This window comes from Bos javanicus, chromosome 10 (assembly GCF_032452875.1).
Source record: "Bos javanicus breed banteng chromosome 10, ARS-OSU_banteng_1.0, whole genome shotgun sequence".
Classification (NCBI taxonomy): domain Eukaryota; kingdom Metazoa; phylum Chordata; class Mammalia; order Artiodactyla; family Bovidae; genus Bos; species Bos javanicus.
Window position 1 is genome coordinate 67,043,535 of NC_083877.1, and position 25,372 is coordinate 67,068,906.

General features: G+C 41.3%; 1 protein-coding gene across 3 annotated transcripts; it reads left to right on the forward strand.

Moving 5' to 3' along the window:
* Positions 1-1,716: 1,716 nt before the first annotated feature.
* Positions 1,717-14,522, forward strand: MAPK1IP1L (mitogen-activated protein kinase 1 interacting protein 1 like). Of its 3 annotated transcripts, XM_061428963.1 has the most exons (5): positions 1,717-1,806; positions 6,400-6,460; positions 7,822-7,843; positions 8,531-9,223; positions 10,187-14,522. In XM_061428963.1, the coding sequence occupies exons 3-5, from the start codon at positions 7,826-7,828 to the stop codon at positions 10,196-10,198; spliced, it is 723 nt and encodes a 240-aa protein (XP_061284947.1). In that variant the 5' UTR covers positions 1,717-1,806; positions 6,400-6,460; positions 7,822-7,825; the 3' UTR covers positions 10,199-14,522. The 3 variants fall into 3 exon arrangements, with proteins under 3 accessions (XP_061284947.1, XP_061284946.1, XP_061284948.1); XM_061428962.1 differs by lacking the exon at positions 6,400-6,460 and having other exon boundaries at positions 1,725-1,806; XM_061428964.1 differs by lacking the exons at positions 1,717-1,806; positions 6,400-6,460 and adding an exon at positions 1,950-3,197.
* The last annotated feature ends 10,850 nt before the right edge of the window (positions 14,523-25,372 follow it).

Below are 25,372 nucleotides of genomic sequence, written 5' to 3' on the forward strand. Positions count from 1 at the left end.
TTTCCATAGACCACTGCCCCTATCCAAAGATGTGTCTTCCCCAGGCTTCAGTTCAGTTCAGTCACTCAGTCATGTCTGACTGCGACCCCATGGACTACAGCACGCCAGGCCTCCCTGCCCATCACCAACTCCCAGAGTTTACCCAAACTCATGTCCATTGAGTTGGTGATGACATCCAACCATCCATCTTCTGTCGTCCCCTTCTCCTCCTGCCCTCAATCTTTCCCAGCATCAGGATCTTTTCAAATGAGTCAGCTCTTCACATCAGGTGGCCAAAGTATTAGCGTTTCAGCTTCAACATCAGTCCTTCCAGTGAACACCCAGGACTGATCTCCTTTAGAATTGACTGGTTTGACCTCCTTGCTCTTGAGTCTCCAAGGGACTCTCAAGAATCTTCTCCAACACCACAGTTCAAAAGCATCAATTCTGCGCTCAGCTTTCTTTACAGTCCAACTCTCACATCCATATATGACTACTGGAAAAACCATAGTCTTGACTAGACAGACCTTTGTTGGCAAAGTAATGTCTCTGCTTTTTAATATGCTGTCTAGGTTGGTCATAACTTTGCTTCCAAGGAGTAAGCATCTTTTAATTTCATGGCTGCAGTCACCATCTACAGTGATTTTGGAGCCAAAAAAAAAAAAAAGACATCTGCCACTGTTTCCCCATCTATTTGCCATGAAGTGATGGGACCAGATGCCATGATCTTAGTTTTCTGAACGTTGAGCTTTAGGCCAAATTTTTCACTCTCCTCTTTCCCTTTCCCCAGGCTTAGGTATTATTTGAAGATTCTCTATCACTCATTTTTCAGTATGGGAATTACGTGTGCTGTGGAATAAACCCAGAAAAGTCTTCGTTTAAGAAGCTAATAGTAAAACGTCCACCCAGCAATCCACTAACAGCAAGTGAAAATAAAATCTAAGAACACTGCATACGTTTTAATTTTTACACTAAAACATATGTACGTGTTATATATGTATATTTTGCACAACACGTAATTATGACATCTTCATTGTTAGCTAGCACATTCCCTGACCGCTGCGGTCATGTGTCAATCACCTTTGAGGTCTGTCACAGAGTAGGTAGGTAAAGGTTCAAAACTGAACTACGGGGAGAAAAAAATATTGATTAGAAAAAACCTGCAAAGATATCCATTCCTTTTGTTAATATCAATTTGTCAAGCCATTTGCAAACGTCTTCACTTTTCTGCACTGTTGCTTTCAGTTCAGTTCAGTCGCTCAGTAGTGTCCGACTCTTTGCGACCACTGTTGCTTTAGCTCTCCACAATTTTGACCAACGGATCCGTGCCCCGGTTTAGAAGGCATTCACACCTAGCCAGCTTCGAGGCCTAACTCTAAATACCCCAAGTATAGGGAATCCAGAACTTGCTTTCAAGCCTCTCCAGCAGACAATTTCCGCCAGGCTGCCAGAACGCAACCCGCCACTGGCGTTTCCTCTAAACTGCTCAGAACTCCGGGAAACCAGGGAGCTTTCCTTCCCCCCACTGAGAGAAAAACAGCCGAGCAGTCGTGGACGGGCTGGCCGCAGTGCCACCGGGGCCCTGAGGAGGGCGCGCGCGGCCGGGCTCCGCCGACCAGTGGGGAGGCGGAGCCGGGTGGGGGCAGCGCGTTCCGAGCACGGCGCTTCCTGTTCCGGCGCCAGGAGGAGCCGCGCGCTGCTGGTGCTGCTGCCGCCTCCGTCTCCGTCTCCGCTGCCGTCGGTCGGGCTACGCTCGGTTCTTAAGCACCCAGTTCTCTCGGACCCATCGCCGCTTCTAGATCTTGCTGCGAGTTCGGATCTTGCCGGGTGAGGCTGCCTCGGCGCTAGGGGGTCATGGAGGAGAGCGAGGGAGCCCGCCCAAGCGGGACGCGGGGACAGTAACAGAGGTGCCTCAGATGCCTCTTTGGTGGGGCGGGGGCTAAGAGCGTCTCCCCGTGGTTTTCCTCTCGGCTGTGGGCAGTCCGCCCGCTAGCCCCCCAAGGAGAAGGCGTCGGGGGCGGGTGACGTCGTACCGATGGATTTCTCGGCGGGTGACGTCAGGCCTGGCTCGGGGGGCGGGGCGGGGAGCGGGCCTGGCCCCTCCCCCACCCTTTCCCGGGCGGGCGCGACCCGCTCGGAGGCCGGTTCGCTCCGGTTAATCCCGGACTCCTTTTGTTCGCTGAGCTCCGAAGGGCTGCCCGCCTTGCGCCCCTTGGCCCCGACTCCCTCCCCCACTCATTAATTGCTAATGAAAGGGAGAGGAAGGCTGAAAGAGTCTTGTAGGAGTCTTTGGTGCTAGTTTAAGATTATTCGCAATATGAGGTTTTGCTCATCATTTTTTTTTTTTTGGTCGTCATTTTCTAGAGGAGTTCCTAGCAGATACTTAGATTAATATCCATGACAAACTGAGAAGTGTTGAGTTCTGTAATGCTCCCTTATTTTAGGATTTAGGAGCGCCTGGTGGCTTTGGACCGTTTTCTTCTGAAAATCAAGAGTAGTGCTTCTAATAAATGGGGATTGTAATGTTGAAGCATGGAAGCATACCCATCTGACAGAAGAAGAAAAAAATTTTTATAGGGTTGTTACTGAAGAAATACACGCTCATACACTTGATGGCTGTGAGTTTGTTTTGAAAAAGAACCCTCCATTAAAGACGAAGGTACCCTTCAGAAATCTTTCAGAAGTTCTTTGTTCGGGAATAGTGTTCTTTGGGCAGGAGGAATAGACATTTTTCTCAATACTGGTGTCTCTGAACTTTCTATTCAAAGCTAGTTTGTTTCAGAAACTTGAGTTGTGTGTACTGGAATGTCCCTTTTCCTCTCTCCACGAGGAACAGAGACCCAGAGACAGCCGCTTAACTGAAATCCTTGGGACCAGTGTGTTTTGGAATTCAGAAATCTTAAAAATTTTATCTTTAGATTTTAGAAAGCCGATAAGGTGCAAAGACGAGAGATCACACCAGCGGAGTCGGGGCAGCGTCCCCAATCCAGCATTAATATTTGTGCAGCGATGAAAAGTCGCTCAGTCGTGTCCGACTCTTTGCGACCCCATGGACTGTAGCCTACCAGGCTCCTCTGTCCAGGATTTTCCAGGCAATAGTACTGGAGTGGGTTGCCATTTCCTTCTCCAGGGGATCTTCCCGACCCAGGGATCGAACCCAGCTCTCCCACTTTGTAAACAGACGCTTTACCGTCTGAGCCACCAGGGAAGTCCACCAAGTAAGTTTTATGTCAAACTTGGAACACTTTCATTTCTAGAGGTTTCTGAATTGAGAACTGCAGGTAAAAGTTTACGAACCTATCATAGCAATTTGTAAAAGCTGACATCTATTGAGTTTTTGCTACCTGCCAGACAGTGACCAGGAGATTTATTGTGTAAGTCTCACAGCAAATCTGTGAGGTGGCTACTACTGTCAACTTTCACCTCTGGGGTTTGCACAGCTTGGCTTGTCCAGAGCCCACCAGTGAACTGCAGCATTACCTGGTTTGAAATACTTACAGTGTGCACGCCTTTATTTTTTAATGCTTTTTTAACTGAAGGATAATTGCTTTACAATATTGAGTTGGTTTTTGCCGTACATCAGCCTGTACTAGCCATAGGTATACACATATGTCCCCTCCTTGAACTTCCCTCCGACCCCCCTCCCCAGGCTTGCACTGTTTTAACTATATACAGTATGCCCGTACACCGAGGAAGAGAAGGTGGTATGTTTATTTTCTAGGCACTTGATTTATCAGTCCCATTTAGTTCTGACCTTAAGGGCCCATTATTATAGTTGAAGTAACAGATTGAGGTGTGCTGTCTCTGAGATGGTCAAACTTTGGTCTAGAGACTCTCTGGGTGAAGCTTTCGTATTCCTCCCCTTTCTTCATTGCAGCCAATCTGAACTGCTTATACATCCCCCAGATCTCTTGCCCGCCCCCGCCCCAGCTTTTGCAGAAACTGCTCCTTTCCCTAGGACCTACCCCAGGTCTTTTTGTTCTCCCACACTGCAAAGACAGGACTCCTCAGGATTCCTCCTTTGATACCTTTAGGAGCTCTTCAAGGTGTTCCCATAGTGCCCTGCACTTGCCCCAGGTAGCCTACTGTTTAAATGGTAGTTCTCCACCAGACTGTGAACTGCTGTTAAGTGTTTATTCCATGTAAGACTATTCATTTCCCCAAGGCCCAGTGCAGTACCAGGCACTTAGGTTCCAAAAAGTATGAGTGTAGAAAACAGGACTGACAGGAGCTTGTTGAAAAGTTATTTTTTTTAATTACATATTTTTAAGTAATTTAAAATGTTCAAAAACATGCAGATCCCAATTTCTTGAGTTGTCCAAATGTAAAACAGTGTTATCTAATAAATGCCAATACTAGAAACTATCACATAAAAATGTTCATTCAAAATTTATATTTTCGGTACAATGTATTACCAGTATCCTCTCCCCATACTAAACAAGTCAATGCAAAAATCCTGATTTCGCTTGCTGCTGGTACTGCTGCTAAGTCGCTTCAGTTGTGCCCGACTCTGTGCGACCCCATAGAGGGCAGCCCACCAGGCTCCCCCGTCCCTGGGATTCTCCAGGCAAGAACACTGGAGTGGGGTGCCATTACCTTCTCTGTGATTTCACTTAGTGACTCTTAATAAATATCTTGTTTATAACTGTAGATTTTTAGATATTTTACTTATCTGTGAAGTAGTCAGGAATTGTAACTGTTTTGTTGATGAGAAAAATGGTCTCTGGCTAAACACTGTCTTTGTCAAAAGATTCAGACAAAAAATTTGGTGTCCGGGTTTCCTAACTGTGTAGTCCCATACTGTTTTTGACTCCTACAGTTTGATGGCCCTTTGAAATATTCCTTGTCCAATACCAGTAATTTATGGGGTTCAACTTTTTAAAACTCCCCCATGATTGAATTACTATCTTTATTCTAAAGGCCATAGGTGTTACAGAAATGTTTTATGTTTCTAATGCTAGTTGAAAGAAATTATGTACTCCTCTGTTTTAAAATTGCTCTTCAGAAATACAATGAAAAATTAAAAAAAAAATTTTACACATGATGTGTATTGCCATAAAGAGTTAATGGAAACTTTTGGAAGTGATAGCTTTAGATTTTTCCAAAATGAAAAAGTCTTCCTTGATTATAAACTTTTTTTTTGTAGTTCAAGATCACATTGGACTCATTTTAATTAGCATAATCCATGTGTTTTGGAGGGTTTTTTTTTTTTTTTCCCCCTCTGGAAAATCTAGGGTTTGGGGGGATTTCCTGGCAATCCAATGGTTTGTTGGTTGTTTTTTTTTTGCAAGTATATTCGATGTCCATTCTATTGGATTGTATTCTAGATTGGAGTACTGATGTCCAGCTCTATTTTTTTAACCATTTTATGGTGAAAGTATTCCCCAAATAGTAAATTGGAATGTTTCCAATTAATATGAATACTGTTTGGGAATGGAAAACAAGTTGCTTTACAGTGCAATGCTGTAAAACAGGAAGTGACCTCTATTTCTAATCCCTTTGGTCAAGGCTTTATTATTTCCTCTGTCTTCCAGGATTTGATGTTGAATTTAAACTTTTGAAAGCCAGAGTTAGATTTTAATGTCATGCTATGATTAATTAACCACAGTTTTTCAAAAACTAAGAAGGAAATGAGTAATTGTAAAAACCTGAAATGTAAGACCAGGTGAAATTGAATGGGTTGCTTAATTAGGTTTTTTGCTCCAGAATTAATGTGAACTTTGATACAGAACCACTTTCTGTTTCGAAATGGCTCACCCTGTGTGAAAAGAATGTTAGTCTTAGGTAGGCTTGAAGCCTGTGCATTGATAAACTTTTTTTCATGTGTTTGTCCTAAGAATCTACTATTGTGTGATGTTACTTTTTAGTATAAAACCTTAACATGGAAATAAATGGATAAATATATTTGCTATACATTCATGATGTGTTTTTTAATCTTACGAATTTAAGAACAAGGTTATAGCTGCTGTGACTGCAGGCTTCCTGTTCATTTTCTTTATCATTCCGCATAATAACCATACCACACGAACTAAAACTCTGTAAATGGCTCAATATTGTGTATTGGTGGGGCAGAGAGAAAAACTGTGAGATCAAATCATTAGATGCCAAAAAAATCTGAAGAAATTCAGTGGTTTTTTTTTTAAGCTAGCAAAAAAAAAAAAGGGACCAAATCTAGCAAAAATAGGCATAAATAGAAACTTTCCTTACTGTAATTTTTTAAAATCTCAAAACTAAAAATGAGAATCATATTTAAACATTATAAGCATTACCAGGAGAGTTGGGAAGACTACTGTGTTCACACTATCTTATTTAACATTTCATTGTTTAAATTCTAGCTTATGCAAAAGAGAAAAAGGGTATAAACATTGCAAAGAGATGGTAAAATTATTTTTCGCTAATGGCATAATTCTTTATCTGCAGATTCCAGAGAATCAACTGAGAGACTTTCAGAAATAATTCAGTAATGTCACTGCTTACAAAAGTAATTCACTAAAATTTAAAAGGCTTTTCCCGTATATGAACAACCAACCAATTAGAAAACATAATGGAAGACCCAATTTACAACCATGAAAAAAAGTTTACCATTTAGAAATCTAACTCACAAAAAATGTATAGGAGTCTTGATTTTTAAAAACTATTGAGTGATAATAAATGACAGTGATGGGAACCAGGATGATATACCTTGTTTCTCAAATGATAATATTTTTATATTTTAAATATTATCAAATGTCCCCTACATCTGTAAATTTAATTATGTTTTCTCATTGTGCTGTTGGGATTTTTTGTTTGTTTCACAAAGTGACTTAGAAAAAATAAGCATGACAATAGTCAGGAAAACCTGAAAAAATAGTAATAGTAGGTCATAAAATTTGTTTAAAAGTATAAAGCTGCCCTAATAAGATGGAATGTTATACTGTGGATCAGTAGAATAATGTTCACAGGACCTTTGGGAAATGCTGGAGGCTCTGTGGCCTGGTGGTTTTGGAATCAGTCTATACCTGGGTTTGAATCTCAGTGTTTGTCACTAGCTCTGTGACTTGAAACAAGTGAACTTGCTAAGCTTCCTTTTCTCAGCTGTAAACTGGGAGTGGTAATAGAATCTGCATCTATTTGTGAGATTATGCACCTGAAGCACTTAGCATGGTAGATAGATTTTTCAGTGTTTGTTATCAATAGCAGCTGTAGAATGTGTTAAAGGTGGCTTGTTGGGTCAGTTAAGAAAAGACAGATTACTCAGTAATTATTGTTTGAAAGAAAAACAGAAGATTTTTAAACAAGTTAAACTATATAAATACTATTAGAAAGCGTAGATGAATTTTTTTGTGTCATCTAATACCCTTAATGTCTTATGAAGCATTAAAAAAAAAGATGTACTATTAATTAGTAAAATGATCAAATGCAAAAAAAGTACATACTGTATTATTCTGATTATATGAAATCAAGGAACAAGTGAAAACTAAAAAAGTGATTGCTTTTTTAGGAATTAATTGGGAAATAGCATGAGTAAATTTTATGGAGTAAGGGAAATGTTGTGTATTTTGGATGGTTACAGGGGCATACACAGCTGTCAGAGCTTGTTGACCTGAGCACTAATCTGGGCATTTCATTGAAAGTTAATTATACTGGAGTTATAAAAATTGAGGAAAGTGGTCCAAGCATATTTACAGAAAAAGAAGTCTAAATGGGGTATTAAATTTAAATAATGCTCTACTTTCCACTTAATTAATAATCAGATGTAAGTTAAAACAAGATGCCAATCTTTAACCTGTCATTGAAAATGACGTATAAAACTGGTTTTGAAATATTCCTTCTTTTTTTGTTTTGTTTTGGTTTTGTTTTTAGGAAAATGTCTGATGAATTTTCGGTAAGTTGATGCATTTATTCTTCATAAGTTTTTCAGCTCTTAGAAAAAAAGACATGGTCCTAACTGTGGGCCCTAAGTCTTCCAATTTAAAAGAAATGCTTTTTGTGATTCTTCATTTTTTTTTTTTTTTTTTTTAGCATGTGATTTTGATGGATGATTTGTCTTTATTTAGCTATAATATTCGAAAATGCATTCTGTAGTATTTATTTCTTTATGAATCTTTAAGTATAATTTTTTAAAGGCTTACTTCTGTTTTCTTTTAACCTGATAGTGTTAATTATAGCCAACATTTATTGATAATTATATACCAGGCACTGTGTTAAGTGCATGGAGTGAGTTATCTCATTTAGGCCTCAGGTTAACCCTAAACTGTTGTTTTGAAAATGAGAAAACCAAGGCTCAGAGAGGTTATGTCACTCGTTTGAGGAAAAGCCAGGATTCAGTTCACACTGTGTTGATCAGTTGTATTTAGAAAACTTGACCTTCTCTGAGGAATTTGCATTGTAAAGCTGATATTCAAGGAGACTCCTAAATTTTGTATTAAATGAGGTGGTTTATAAAGGGAACAGCTTGGCTTTTGAAGAATTCCTGACCTTATAGCTTACCATCCTTCATGGGTTGATAATCATGTATGGCATTGCTTGTCCCTGAATAAGATCAATAAGACATGCTTGTTTTGTATTCCAGTTGGCAGATGCGCTACCTGAAAACTCCCCTGCCAAAACCTCTGCTGTGAGCAATACAAAACCCGGCCAACCGCCTCAAGGCTGGCCAGGTTCCAACCCCTGGAATAACCCAAGTGCTCCACCTGCTGTGCCATCTGGACTCCCGCCAAGTGCAACACCCTCCCCCGTGCCTTTTGGACCAACGCCAACAGGGATGTACCCCTCCGTGCCTCCCACCGGACCGCCTCCAGGACCCCCGGCTCCCTTTCCTCCTTCTGGACCCTCATGCCCCCCACCTGGGGGTCCTTATCCAGGCCCTGGCCCCACTGGGCCATATCCTACACCAAATATGCCCTTTCCTGAGCTTCCAAGACCATATGGTGCACCCACAGATCCAGCTGCAGCTGGTCCTTTAGGTCCATGGGGATCCATGTCTTCGGGACCCTGGGCACCAGGAATGGGAGGGCAGTATCCCACCCCCAATATGCCATATCCATCTCCAGGGCCATACCCCGCTCCTCCTCCTCCCCAGGCACCAGGGGCGGCCCCACCTGTTCCTTGGGGCACCGTGCCACCAGGAGCCTGGGGACCACCAGCGCCATATCCTGCCCCTGCAGGATCATATCCCACACCAGGACTCTATCCCACTCCCAATAATCCTTTTCAAGTGCCTTCGGGACCTTCTGGTGCTCCACCGATGCCTGGTGGCCCCCATGTGAGTGTTTAATTTGTTATTAACATGCAGTAATAGTCCCATGAGCTGAAAAACTGTCTCCAGTTTTGGATGGACAATTAGAAAGCTATTAAACCTTTTTTTAAGGGGTGTTATATAAAATAAGTCAATTTCAAGCTTCAGACAAATTTAGATAAAGCATTTAAAAGCATGAAAGCATAGGTATTCCTGGCATTAAAAATACAGAAATTCCTCAGATATCCCTCAAATAATTTGTAATGTAGTAAGTGGTATCCTCAACAGCATCCTTGAAGTAAACTGAGAGATATGTTTCATTGGACTTTTTTTTTTTTTTTTAACTTCTCTCAGTACTGTTTTAATAGCATCAAACCAAAGCACAAAGTTCAATGAAAGTCATCTCTCCCAGTCTGGCTAGATATAGAGGTAGATTTTTAGAGAATCCACAGCCATGAATGTGTAACGTTGCCCATCTTTCATGCAGCTGTCGTGTTTCTCAGCCAGGGTTATGTTAGATCCTTCACAGTACTGAGCTCAAGGTTATACCACTCTGCTGCATCGCCAGTTATATGTAATGCTGTGTGCTCTGCTGTCAGCCAAGCTGGAGTAGGGTTGACATCTTAGTTGAGGACCCTGTCTTGGGCATATGACCAAGTAGAAAAGCACCTTGTTCCCCTATGAATTGAGCCAAGTCCCATTCTCCATAGGGGAAAACAAAATCTGTTTATTCTTAAAAGGACTAATCAGATCTCCAACCAAATTAATCACAACCGATTAATCTTAATAAAGTGTCCCTGAAACTTTTCATTAGTATAACTTTTTGCCATATATATATATATGGTTTTAAATATTTTAGTAAAGTGTATGCCAGAATAAGTGATGACTTGCTGTTTGGATTTATTAAGCAATAAGTTTAAGTCACAGCAAGGAGTTAATAAACTCCGTTTACAAAATCTAGAAGTTTACTTTTTCTTTTTTCTGTTGCAGTCTTACCATTAAGTTAACAATGGATGAAGAGATGACGCTTTGCTTTTTGAAGTACATAGATATATGCACATGAATGCATATCTAAAAATTGCTGTTTCCCTATTCTTAGAGGGCATTCATGAAAGAACAACTCTTGCACCTCTCAGAAGATGTCTGCCTCTTGTGCTTGGATGTATAGTACATCTGATGGATACAATCAGATAAAAATGGAAATGGAAATCATTCAAATGTGATTTTTATTTGGTTTTTATGGAAAGTTAAAGTAATTACGTATATTGAATAGCTCTTTGCTACAATTTGTTTAAAACAAACTTTTCAATTTGTTTAAATTATGAAACTAAACACTTATATAATCACTTTTTCCCCTAAATAAACACACTTTGAAAACAATCACATTGTCATAATTTAAACAAATGATGCTTCTCAACATCTTGAGCTGTTCTTTCTACAGGATAAATAAACCTGGTCCTTCTGAGGTTATATTTTGGATATACATTTTAAAACTGTTGGTGATTACTGTCAGATGTTGAGTTCATTTTTATCCTTGAGCTTTTAGTAAAAACTTTTCCTTCGTTTTTAGTTCCACTGATATGTTTTATTTTTAGCCAGATGGGTCATACAGCTCTAAAATATGCCCTTTGTGGAAACTTGTTTCTTTTTAATGCAGGCCGACGTGTAAATGTAAATTATATTCTTAGAGAATTGGTGATCTCTTTGTATTGTTTTAGAATAGATTGAACTGTCTATATTGCTTTGGGAAGAGCTCAAGGAGGAAATAATTCTCTCCTTTGTCTGGAACCTCAAATTGGAGGAGACCCTGGGAACTACTTCATAGTAATAAGTAATTTGCATTCCCACAAAACACTCTTCTATGGGGCCCTTCCTGTAGTCCCCTTGCTCCCTGATACTGAAAACTGGCCTACTCTAGGGCTCTATCACAAACACAGAAGTTAGTTTAGAGAACCTCAGTCATACAGACATGACTGCTCTTTGTAGAAGTGTGATCGAAATATGTTAATGTCTTTCAGAGTCTGGTTAAGCTATGTCATTGTGTCTCGCATAGTTTTCCTGGATCTGTTTGTAAAGTGCTTATGGTTAACAGTTCAGTTCTGTATTTGTTGACAGTAAGACTGGTAAATAGGTAGAAGAATGAGTGCCACCCAAAAATTATTCTCTAGCTCTAACACTGAGCATAATCATAAAGTATAGATCTCTACAATTGAGTTTAAAGTAGTGTGACTGTGTTACTTAAAAATAAGTGTTGTTTGTAACCTTCAAAATAGCTTTTTGGCACCTTATCTTTAAATCATATTTTTAGATTTGGGATAGAACTGACCGTGTTACTTGTCAATAACATTTTGAAATTTTGAATGTATCCATTAGGTTACTAAAATGTATTTGTGACTTTCTTGACCAATATATGAGAGATTTATGCAGGAGCTCTTACTTTTGCTTAGAAAGAAAATATTTGGTGGTTTTATCTCTCTCATAGTTAAAATGTCAAGAATGCCAAATGCTGCCAGTTTAATGGTTTGTTAGCTACCTCCTTTTAAGAAAGCAAGATTGTCAACTTTCTAGAGTAACCAACAGTATTTAGGCCTCCCTTAAGTAAATGATAGAGTCAAGCTTTCAGAATTGAAACTAATTTGTTTAGGTATTTTCAGACTGGGGAATGTTCGCTTTTTCATAGTGGCACAGTCTTTTTCTTTCACTTCTTTGCAGGGACAAGTGGCAGCTATCTACAGTACTCTTGAAATCTGTTCTAGCCTTCAATTTGTAAGGCAGTAGCCTTAGAAGGTATCATAGCTTAAATTATCAGTGAATATCATAATATTAGCTAATTTTGGAAGGATGATAGGAAAAGTGAGATGGCAACAAAGATCTCTCTCCTTTTGGTTATTTTCGTTGTCCTACCTTGGGATAAGTTGACAGCTCTGGCTTTAGATAAAATATTTAACACTAGAGAGGATAATGTTTGACTACAAGAAGAAGAGGTAGCAAGTTTGGGAATCTAATCGTGGAATCTCTTTATTATTATGAGAGAAAATCTTATGCTAAAGGATTTGAAGGGCCATGAATACAAGATTTGGAACTACTACCCCTTACATTAACTGCTGCGACCCACACTGCCCAGCATGCCGTAGATGGTACTGCCATTTTAAAACTGGCTTTTCAAGGGTTTTCCAACTGATACTTGGGGAAATTTTTTTAATGAATCAGAATCGAAGGAAATAGAATTTCTCCACTTGGGGGAGGGACATCTCAATTCTTAAGGGTATTCTGGGCCAGCAGGTATTTTTAGGTTCAGGGTGGAGTTAAGAAAAGCAGAAGTTGTTTCAAGGGTGACATGGAAGAAAGCATCTAAGAAGGTTTTTTGTCTTTACTAGGGAACGTTGCTTTTAAAACAAACTATGCTAGGCCAAGATTGGTTTGTGGAACAGGCTGCTTGTTAGAAAGTATGTCTGGCCTTAAGGGAGTATGCAGTAAATATACTGGCATTTGGACTTTCAGAGCAGAAATTTTAAGATAAATTTGATGGAGATAGTTGAGATGTGTTGAGGAATAGTATGTCTGGAGTTAGGATCTTAGGTTTTGAAATTGTTGAGCCTAAAGGTGACAGAAATTCAAAATCAGACCTTGGGTCCTCACTCATACACACAGTCCTCAAAAATCAAGGCTCCTTAAAGAAGTGCTTACAATGCCTTGGCTTGTCTTACTAGACTCTGCCTAATGCTTTTGAAGATGGCTGTTTACAGCTCTGACTGCATAGCCCTGTTTTCTGTAAAATAATATATTGATTATTCAGGAATAAGTGCATTTTTTAATTACTAAAGGGCCTCCTTCCTTTGTTAGTTTTACTGCTTACTGTTTTCAGTAGAGAATAATAAGGGTGGCTCAGACAGTAATGGACAGATTCGATCCCTGGGTCAGGAAGATCCCCTGGAAAAGGGAATGGCTACCCATTCCATTATTCCTGCCTGGAGAATTCCATGGACAGAGAATAATAAAGGGGCAGAGTAGAAAGGGGGTGGTCTATCACACCGCTACAATGGGATATTGGAATATTTTCTAGGAAACAGGTCGGTTTTGCCCCTGGTATTTTTACCTCACAGTTATTAGTGCTACCTATTGTACTCAGATGTACAGCTTTTGGAACTTCGTGTATATCAACATAGCTCTACTCAAGTTTCAGTTAAAATCCTGTGCCTAGCTTGCAAATCAGTCAGTTGCCTACACTTCTAAGAGATTCGTGCCAGTGTCTTCCTTTCTCACCCTGAATAATCTAGTGCTAGATTTGTAAAATGCCTGGTTTATAAACCTTGGAAATTAAACCTAAGCACAGACCTTCAAGTGTTCAAGTTTTTGAAAAGCATAAGGCTTAATTCAGATGGATCACACTGATCCACTGTACTATGCATAGAAAGTGGTGGGTGGCTTTCAGGGAAGACTATAATTTTATCTTAATAGAGCAATATTTAGTGTTGAGGACAGGCACTGTTCTTTTTAATTTCAGAATTCTGCCAGGTAAAAAATTGCCAATAAAATAATTGGTATTAAAGAAATGGCCATGCAAGCTTCTGGCAATAGAAAGCCTCTGAAGACCGCATTCATTCAGCAGACACTTCAATGTCCATAATCCAGGTGCTTTTGTCAGATGCCAGAGATACGGAGATGAAGAGGATGCCCTTCAGAGGCTAGCCTAGGTAGAGGCAGGCATTACAGGTTCGATGAGTACACCCAGTATTAGCTCCCTGGATAAGCATTTTAGCATTCCTGCTGGTGGACGTTTTGGACTAGCCTTTGGGCATTTAAAGAACAAAGTATGGAATACCTTTTTTTTTTTTTTTTTAAGTAAGAAAATGCTTTTCAAGACTGTAGTGTTTGTTGATGCAACTATTCAAGCACACAAAGTAACGGGATGTTTTGCCTCTTCAGTTTTCCCCTGGATAAAGGCACTTTCACTGCCTGCCACTGATAAGCAGATCCTGATTTGTTGCCATTAAGTAAACTTGACTTCTTATGTGTGCTCTATAAAGGTTTTGTATTTTTTCCTTGATATTGTAATTTTTTTCACTGATTTAATAATGACAAATTTAATGTATGTAATTGTCTATGCATTTTAAGTTAAACTGCCTAAAATGTGATTTGCCACATATACATTTGTTTGTATTATAAACTGTAAGCAATCCGTTGGAGATGTTAGGTTTTATCACCTGCTGCTGTATTTGTAAACAAAGACAAATGTTGCTTTAAGACGTAATTATAATTAGGGATAGTCTATGGATGTGATACTTGATATTTTTTAAGATAAACTTGTTTGCTTTTGTGTATTATACCTGAAAACTTTTTTTTTTAATGTATTTTCATGGTTTCGCAGTTTTTTCACTTATTTTAATCTTTAGGCCCAATTCTGGGCTTCCCAGAAAAAGTCCAGAACCTAATTAACTACAAATTTGTTGTCATAAAGAAAGAAAAATAGCCTGAGGGGACACCTGCCCCCCAACCCCCAATGTGACCTGCATTCACGAAGGCTCCATGGGAACAATGCCTCCTCCACAAACCCATCTTTCAGCAACGCAGTGTCCCTCATGAGGATCTCCTCTCCTCCCTTTAAAGCTGGCCTATTCTTTGTAACCAGGTTATCTGTGCACATGAAATCAGGGAGCCTTCCCTATCTGCCCCTGCTGCCACACACCCCTCCTTTCCTCTACAAAAGATACTGCTGTGCCTGCAGTAAGGGTCACATTGTTAAACTTGGCATATAGTTGCTGTTCTCTGTCCACAGAGGATTTGCTAGCATTTCTTGAAACCGAGTATGAGTGGGGCTATAAATGAGTGAAATAATTTGTGGTATATTCTATTTTTGAAAAGGATTTCTGCTTTTTGCTTTGGACCAAAAAGAAATTTTTTTTTTAATTTGCATTTGATGTCTTAACTCATATCTCCTAAAAGGACCCACTTAAAGTGGAGCTGTGAAATAGGTAGTGAAATATAAGACCACTCTGGAGCAGGGCTGGGAGGTTTTCCCATCATGAAATGAAATTCCTTTGGCAAACACGTTCTTGCCTGGATATCTGACACAAGCAGTTTCTTTTTTTTAATCACCATGTTAAAAGTTAGCACTGGTCCCTTTGCAACAGATCTCTAAAGTAAAGTAGAATCCTAACTATTAATATAAGCACACTTTAGATAAGGCAGTGCAATAGAATTCTAATACCGGAAGAGAATTTGGTCCTCCTCCTGGAGTTTGTTCCTACAGCATCTGAAGATTATTCTCATGGGGGCAGGTTTTTGTGTTAATTCTCTGGGATTCCAGGAATGAAGACACAAAGCAGATTCAGCTTAGTTCCTCTCTGCTTTCCCTAAAGCAGCTCCACAATTCCACTATAGGTCAGTTTGGGCTGCTGTAACAAAGGATCATAGACTGGATGGCTCAAATGAGAAATTCTTAGGGTTCTGGAGATTAGGAAGTCCGTGATCAAGATGCCCGCTAATTCGGTTACTTGATGGGAGCCTCTTCCTGGCTGGCAGCTCCTCACTGTTTGCTCCCACATAGAGAAGAAAGCTCTCAGTTGTCTCTTAAATGGATACTAATCCCACTTTAAGTAAAGGTCCCATCTCTATAAACCATTACATTGCAGCTTATGATTTAAGCATGGATTAGGGGGAATAAGGGGGCACAATTTGGTTCATAACACAGATAAGGTGTTTGAAGGGACAGAAAGTTTGGCTCCTTTTAAATTTTTAAAGCTATTTTAGATGACCACATCTCCTAGTTGAGATTACCTGGGATCAGATTACAGTAGAATCTCCATCTAGATTTCTAAGCTATGCTTAAAGTGTTAGTGTCACACAAGAAAAGCTTTTGCTTTGTAAGACAGATAAAAAGCCTTTTTTAGGAGTAAGAATATCTTTAAAAGAGGTTAAGTAAACCCCAAGGTCTAATTACATGAGAATGGCATCAAGACTTAAGAGTGTCCACTAGATTATACCTTGCTCATACCCAGTACCAGATACCTTTATATATGCAGTTCCTTGATTATCAGTCTAGACCTCTGCCTTTTTCAGTGGACATCGTGACCTGTTCTTGTCCCCTTAAGACACCACTGAGTAGATTCCAAAGCTGTGGGGAGTTAGGAAGACACTCAACTGGTTAACTTTTTAGATAAAGAGGCCAAACTAAGCTTCATGTATTGTCCTACTTATCCAGTTTCATTTCCTGGGAGCTGATAATGATAGCTCTAATGTACATTTTATATACTTTGGACCACTGAATTCTTAACACCTGGAATTTAAAGTTACAACAAACCTAAAGGTCAGTTTTTAGTTTCGATTTTATAGATAATGAAACTACAGCTAAGAGGTAAAGATCGCCTAACCTGGTATGTTATGGAACTGAGTACAATCAGGTGTAACCAATAGCAGTTTTACTGCTCTGCTGCTGCTGCTGCTAAGTCGCTTCAGTCGTGTCCGACTCTGTGCGACCCCAGAGACGGCAGCCCACCAGGCTCACCCGTCCCTGGGATTCTCCAGGCAAGAACACTGGAGTGGGTTGCCATTTCCTTCTCCAATGCGTGAAAGTGAAGTCTCTCAAGTTGTGTCCGACTCCTAGCGACCCCATGGACTGCAGCCTACGAGGCTCCTCCGTCCATGGGATTTTCCAGGCAAGAGTACTGGAGTGGGGTGCCATTGCCTTCTCCCTACTCTGCTCTGCTTTGCTTCAAAATGCAGCTTTCCTAAGAACAGCTTCTCCATCTTACATGTGTCTGCCATGGTTGGCTTAGTGCTGTAGCACTGCTTCCAAAATTGTATACCTAGGAAGTCAAATCCATATAACATTGATTGTTACATAGCAAACCTTTCACATAGGCTTCCCTAGCGGCTCAGTTGGTAAAGAATCTGCCTGCAATGCAGGAGACCTGGGTTTGATCCCCAGGTCAAGGAAATGGCAGAAGGAGAAGGAGAACCCTGGAGAAGGAAATGGCAACCCAATCCACTATTCTTGTCTGGAGGATTCCATGGCCAGAGAAGCCAGGAAGGCTATAGTCCATGGGTTGCAAAGAGTCAGACACAACTGTGTGACTAACTTTCACTCTCATACCTTTCACACAGTTTATGTCATTGAATGAGTTTCATCAGATACTTTAAAAAGCTAGTGTTTGAAATGTATATATATCCTTGCAGTTTGGTAAATAAGCACAGTTCTTAAACGGCTAACTTACTGAGTTGTATTTTCATAAACATAATCCTCAGAGGTGTAGCATTTTAAAGTAGGTTAAATACGGATGTGAGAATTGTTAACAAAAGGTTTTGGATGATCGAATCACTAGTGTCAGCCCTACCGATTATTGAAGACACTGGTTATCCAGCTGCCCCCAAGCGGCAAAGGCTTGGACAAGGCTGTCAGAGTGGCTGAGATAAAAGAGGTCTCTGTTAGTAGTAGATGAGCAGCCAAGATGTACAGGAACTGTACAGCGGGTGGGAGAGTCCGAGGGAGGTTCTGCCAAGTATGGCCTGATGGTTCTTTTTTAAACTTGCCAATACAGGACATGCTAAGTTAAAACATCTTAACTGTTGCTTAGTTACTGCAACACAGAAAAATCCCAAGTGCTAAACTTAATGAATACCTGGATCCCTTCTTGAATGCCCAAAGAAATCTTTACAAAAAAAGACCAAACTACAGGACTAACGATCAGGACTGGATCTTGGCCTGTTAATAGAAGGGGAATGAAGACAATTGACCTGAACTAAGAAAAGCCTGTTTACAAACCTCACAAAACTTTTCATCTGGAAGGTGGTAATAAGTCTCCACCTCTGGTGAGTCTGTAATAGAAATCTGATCAAATTCTAGAGTGCAGCTGTTCATGATTCAGTGAGCAGCACAATTGCTGGGGATTCATGCACAGAGCTTTTAGCCTTGAGCTCAGCCTGGCAGTGTGATTTGGTGCAATTGACTAGCCTCCTGTGCTGATTTACCTTATCTGTAAAACAGATGATAATGCTCAAAGTACCCAAAGTACCAAGAGGGAAAAATGGAACATTCTTACCTCTAGCCAAATGATTCTATTTAGTGTATTAACATAACTAAAAGATTACACATCTAATAATATACAGTATCTGTATAAATGCTTTTTTAAAAAAAATCAGATTGTCAGGACTTCTCTGGTGGTTCAATGGCTAAGACCGCTCCCATGCAGGGGGCCTGGGTTCGATCCCTGGTCAGGGAATTAGGTCTCACATGCAACTAAGAAAAAATAAAAGTTGCTCAGTCGTGTCCGACTCTTTGAGACCCCATGGACTATTGCCTACTAGGTTCCTCCGTCCATGGGATTTTTGAGGCAAGAATGTTGGAGTGGGTTGCCATTTCCTTCTTGAGGGGACCTTTCCTACCCAGGGATTGAACCCAGGTCTCCTGCATTGTAGGCAGACACTTTACAGTCTGAGCCACCAGGGAAGTCAGGGAAATTAAAAGACCTTGGTAAAATCAGAATCAGTCACACTTGAAGGAAGGCTAAAATGTACACAGTGTGATGGTATGTTTATTAAACACAAAGGATGCATTATAAGTGGTCATACGTGCCAGTTTGCCTGAGACAACTCTGGTGTATGTTGCCCAGGTGTAATTATTAATAGCACACTTCTTGCATTCTCAAAAGGGTCTGGATTTAAGGATAAATTATTTGGTTATCTTGACTACTGGAATGCAAATGGAGATTTTCCATGTTTGTTTCCTGAGATTAAAAAATCATCCTAAAAAAAACATGTTTCAGCATAGAATTGACCTTTCCTTCACATATATTATCTAGAGTGCCACTTACACTGTATCTTATTAAAGTAAAGAACAATATCTCAATTGCAGCCACAATTGCCTTCAAAAAATTCCCAACAAAAAGAGCACATTCTGATCCTAGACCAGGAAGCTGTGCCTTTTTTAAATAGAGATGCTAGATATTGAGGAGAGATGGGAATAGGCTTCCTACTTTTCTGGGCATCTGTCCAAAGGTTTCTGCCTCATAGCCTCAGATGTCTTTTTTCCCCACCCCGTTCTGGAAGCAATTTCCCTTAAAGCTCCAAGTTCTTTCCTAACTTAATCCTGTCACAAACTGAGTGATGCTGAAAACTATGTCCAATTTCAGGGGCTCTTTAGCTGCTGCATACAAACATCAGCAAACCTCTGGCAGAATTGCATTTCATCTCCAGTCCTGGGCTGATATGAGTGTTTCTAATTCACAATGATAGTGGAGGGGAGGGAACAGTGAAATTATTATCATAGGGTACATTAGTGGCAAGATGATGAAAATGTGTTAAACCACTTCAGAAATATCTGAAGTAATAGTAACAGTTGGCAGGAGTAATAGTTTTCCATTTTTTGCTATTTGAGGCACACTGACTACCAAAACTGGTGGCTCTCCTGTAAGGATTTAGGGCTTCAGGTGTTACCACACTAGTCTTCATCAAGCTGTTAGTAGAATGTCTGCTGCCACAACCAAGTTCTCAAGTCTTCTCACATGGTTACATGGCAAAGTTCTTGGAGTCGAGGAAACCATTTCTCCTTGGTGGTGGTGTACTGGTACACGAGCGGTTTGAATACTGATCTTCACCACCTGCAGCATCTTCCTAGCTTAGCATTCTGACAGCATTGTCATAAAAGCACATGTCCCCCGCTGTGGCAAAAATAAATTTTTCACATTGACCACAATTTAGTTGACACATCTGTGCTTGGTGCATTATTATGCCGCAGTGGTGGTGAAGTTAGAACTGGAAACAGCTCACGAAAACATCTGATGAAATGTTTGAATAGAAAGTGAAACCTCAAAATACTTCAAGTTTGAATATCCGTTTGCTGCTAGTACCTTTCATCACAAAGTATGTGGGGGTCACATCTGACTTATTGGTTAGAAAATTATTGCTCTCAAGCAACTCATACTCTGTTTAATGAAAAGCATATTAGCGTTTACCAGGGGGAGGGTTGGAAGGAGAGGCAATTGAGATGTGTACATGAAGGACTTGATAGAGTCTGATACTGTTCTATTGATAGGGGTGACGGCTATACATGAGTATTCATTCTATTTTATTTGGCACCAAAGATATGTAATACTCTTTGGGATGTACAATTTATATGCTAAAGCATATGGAGCCTGAGCACGTAATACTGAAAGGAAACCCCAGTTTCACACAGACTCTCTGAGAAAGGTAGAAGGGCCAGAATTCAGATATGTATCAGTAGCATACGGTCATACCTAGTGTCAATGTTTTATTTTTTCCTAATAACAAAATCTCAGTTGCTTTAGGAAACAGATGGTTGTCATTAAGAACACAAAAGCACAGGAATTCCCTGGTGGTCCAGTGGTTAGGTCGCTACTTTTCCACTGCAGAGGGCAGAGGTTTGATCCCTGGTCAAGGAACTAAGATCCTATATGCTGTAGTGTGGCCAAAAAACCCCACAAAAGCATAGAGTGTCCGGTGGTCCACTCAGTCTAGTGAAAGTATAACAGGTACCTAAACCCAGCGTGAGGCAAGTGGAGAAGTGATTGTAAAACATCCGATTATACAAGGCATTGGGTTAGGTTAGTACAAAGAGAATCCTAAAGACAGTCCCCACACACAGGAGGAGATGATTGGGAGGATATGTTCCATGGTGGTGGTGGGATAAATGGAGAAAAGTGAGGAAAACATACTTAGAGTGAGGATGAGGTGGTATTCGCACTGCGTAAAGAGCACAGGTTCTGGAACCTGACCAGTCATATATACCACTTACTGGTGGCTCAGTGGTAAAGAATTTGCCTGCCAGTGCTGGAGATGCAGGAGATCCAAGTTCAATTCTTGGGTCAGGAAGATCCCCTAAGGAAGGAAATGGCAACCCACTCCAGTATTCTTACCCGGGAAATGCCATGGACAGAGGAACCTTAGTTTAGTTCAGTTCAGTTGTTCAGTCATGTCTGACTCTTTGCAACTGCCTGGACTGCAGCATGCCAGGCTTGTCCATCACCAACTTCAGAGCTTACTCAAACTCATGTCCATCGAGTTGGTGATGCCATGCAAGCATCTCATCCCCTGTTGTCCCCTTCTCCTCCTGCCTTCAATCTTTCCCAGCATCAGGGTCTTTTCCAAGAAGTCAGTTCTTCGCATCAGATGGCCAAGGTATTGGAGTTTCAGCTTCAGAATCAGTCCTTCCAATGAACACCAGGACTGATTTCCTTTAGGATTGACTAGTTTGCTCTCCTTGCAGTCCAAGGGACTCTCTAGAGTCTTCTCCAGCACCACAGTTCAAAAGCATCAATTATTCAGCACTCAAGATTTCTTTATAGCCCAATTCTCATATCCATACATGACTACTGGAAAAACCATAGCTTTGACCAGCCAGACCTTTGTCAGCAAAGTAATGTCTCTCCTTTTTAATACACTGTCTAGAGGAGCCTGGCGGGCTACAGCCCACAGGGTTGCAAAACTGTTGGACACAATTTAGTGACTAGAACAAGATATATCACATTGGATGATAACAATAATTCCTACCTCCACAGGGTTTTAAGAATTAAATGAAGTAATCCAGGTAAAGAACTTACTGCTTGATGTCATAGGCACTCAACAAATATGAACGTATCATGGAACCTGGAAGGCACTTTTTCTACATGTTACAGTCTAGCAGAGGAAAGAGAAAAGTAAACAGGCTGTTTTCATCCAGTGTGATGGTCCAGATGCAGGAGGCGCAGGTGACTCTGAGAAGACCCAGGGAGCACCTAATAGTTAAATAGCTACCATGTTTTGAGCACTACAGTCTCCGAAGGGCTTGAATTGCATTATCCCATTGAGTCCCAGGGTAAAATTCGGCTCTGTGAGTGCCCCTGGCTGCATTCTTTCCCCTCTGTGATGCAGGTCTCCATTCAAGGCATTTGGCACTTCAGGAAAAGGCCTGGGACATTCCCTGGTAGTTAAGAATGTGCCTTCCAATGCAGGGGATGCAGGTTCAATCCCTGGTGGGGAATTAGATCCCATGTGCCACGGGGCAATAACCCAGCTCAAGGCAACTGGAGAGGCTGACATCCTGCAACCTGACTGAGCCCATGCTCTACAACAAGAGAAAGCCTACACACCACAGTGAAGATCCAATGCAGAAAAAAGAGAAAGAATACAAGAGGGAGACAGTCCTTACCTCCAGCTCCTTTGCTCCAGCCACAGTTTCCTAATCACACCCATGTAAACGTGGTCGTTGCTCAGTTGTGTCCGACTCTTTGAAATCCCACGAACTGTACCCGCCAGGCTTCTCTGTCCATGGGATTCCCAGGCAAGAATACTGGCGTGAGTTGCTATTTCATTCTCCAGGGGATCTTCCCCACCCAGGGATTGAACCCCAGTCTCCTGCATTGCAGGCAGATTCTTTACCGTCTTTACTCAGTTTCAAAGCAGCTGACTTTGGGGTGGGCTAAGGAGTGTATGAGTGAGTTTCTGGTGGGATGAGAGGCAGGCAAGTACTCTGAGAGGAAGTGACTGAAACAGGTCGAGTGTAGCTATTCTACCACTGAGGAGCCTGTGTTCCCAACATTGCAGAGAACAGCCAGCCCCACCCTGGAACAGCTTTCCCAGCATTACTCCCAGTGACAGCAGCAGCATACCTAGGAACACAACTCACTTCATGGCTGCCCACAGCTACACCATTCCTTCTTGCTGGGCTTTGGGAGTACACAAGACCTATTCATTCCAGAGCCTCGGGCCACTCGGAACTCTGAACACCTCATTTTTAAACAGAGAGCCCTGCTTTTCCAAGGCTCCTTTGCTCCAAATTACATGAGAGATGTTAGCCCATATACAGTGATGCCAGTTACTACTTGGATCAGGGAATAGATAAGAGGGTCATTTTTTGGAATGTGTGTGAGAGGATCTGAGCCTTGGATAAAGGGAATTGAAAAGACGAAGGCAGACAGAACAGCCCTAACTTAAATGAGCAAAAATATATCAGCACCAAGAGTTTTTCATTCAACTGTTATTTTTATTAACCACTGACTCTGCCAAATGTTAGTAATTTAATAATGAACTAACTAGTCAGTTTCTGCTCTCACATAGCTCACAAGTTAGTGGAAGAGACAACTACTAAATAATTTAATTACACTTGTGATAGGGGCTTCCCTTGTGGCTCAGCTGGTAAAGAATCCACCTGCAATGTGGGAGACCTGGGTTCTATCCCTGGGTTGGGAATACCCCCTGGAAAAGGGAAAGGCTACCCACCCCACTATTCTGGCCTGGAGAATTCCATGGACTGTTTAGTCCACGGGTTCACAAAGGGTCAGGCACAACTGAGCAACTTTCACTTTCACACTTGTGATAAATGATGGGGAGGAAAGTATCACTTAATATGTAGGAGTCAAGTAAAGCTTGCCAGAGGAAACGACATTTGAACTGCCATCTGAAGGATGAGTAGGACTTTGGCAGGAGACAAATTGGGAGAAGGGTAACAGGAAGACAATATAAGAGGGCCAAGTAGGCAACCCTTGTGTGCAGGAGGGAGGGCCAGCAGTGGGGGTACTTGCCTCCATGTGGATGGTGAAAGTTGCTCAGTCATGTCCAACTCTTTGCAACCCCATGGGCTATAGAGTCCGTGGAATTCTCCAGGCCAGAATACTGGAGTGGGTAGCCTTTCCCTTCTCCAGGGGATCTTCCCAACCCAGGAATTGAAGCAGGGTCTCCTGCATTGCAGGTGGATTCTTTACCAGCTGAGCTATGAGAGAAGCGCCATGTTGTAGAGGATGTGAAACGGAGCACACACACAGTGTGGAAGGCTTGTGATTGGCTCTACTCCCTTCCCCCGGGTTTGTCTACTAGATTAAGTCAGCCGTGTTCCCACTGACAAATGCAGAGACTCCAATAAACTCAGTTTCAAGTCTTTAGGGTAACCATATCAGGGAGAGCCTTTTCATAGAGGTCTGGGTTTTCTGAGGTCCCATTAAACTAATATTTTCCCAGCCTGGTGTAAGAGGCAGTCTTCTTTTTATAATCTTAATATACTTCAAAGTGCCTGACTTTGCCACACTTGATAAGCCATCTAGTGGAAGAATCATTGTCAGCACTGTGCTGATTGGGGAATGGGCTGTCCATCCCTGGGTTTATTCCAAAGGAGAAATTAGAGAAATCCTTGATTGCATAATTTGGTCAGCTCACTTGGGGGCAACCCCAATTTTCCTATCTTGCCATAGATTTCTTTCTAACCCATTTCTCATATTATGCTTTACGTTGACTATTTAATAAACTTTGTAATCCAAACATTTCATTTTGGTGTGTGATCTTTTATATTCCATGAATTCTGGGACAGCTTGTCTAGTAGTGTATTTAGAGGCTGTTATTAGATGAAGATAATTTTCCACATAACAGAGTGACACACACACAGATTTTTAAAAATTAGCTGATCTAATCAATGACATTGATAAACCTAGGCTAGATTGGGGCTTCCTTGGTGACTCAGACAATAAAGAATTTACCTGTGATGCAGAAGACCCAGGTTTGATCCCTGGGTTGGGAAGATCCCCTGGAGATCAGATCAGATCAGATCAGTCGCGCAGTCATGTCTGACTCTTTGCGACTCCATGAATCGCAGCACGCCAGGCCTCCCTGTCCATCACCAACTCCCGGAGTTCACCCAGACTCACATCCATGGAGTCAGTGATGCCATCCAGCCATCTCATCCTCTGTCATCCCCTTCTCCTCCTGCCCCCAATCCCTCCCAGCATCAGGGTCTTTTCCAATGAGTCAACTCTTCACATGAGGTGGCCAAAGTACTGGAGTTTCAGCTTTAGCATCATTCCTTCCAAAGAATCCCAGGGCTGATCTCCTTCAGAATGGACTGGTTGGATCTCCTTGCAGTCCAAGGGACTCTCAAGAGTCTTCTCCAACACCACAGTTCAAAAGCATCAATTCTTTCTTCACAGTCCAACTCTCACATCCATACATGACCACAGGAAAAACCATAGCCTTGACTAGACGGACCTTTGTTGGCAAAGTAATGTCTCTGCTTTTGAATATGCTATCTAGGTTGGTCATAACATTCCTTCCAAGGAGTAAGCGTCTTTGAATTTCATGGCTGCAGTCACCATCTGCAGTGATTTTGGAGCCCCAAAAAATAAAGTCTGACACTGTTTCCACTGTTTCCCCATCTATTTCCCATGAAGTGGTGGGACCGGATGCCATGATCTTCGTTTT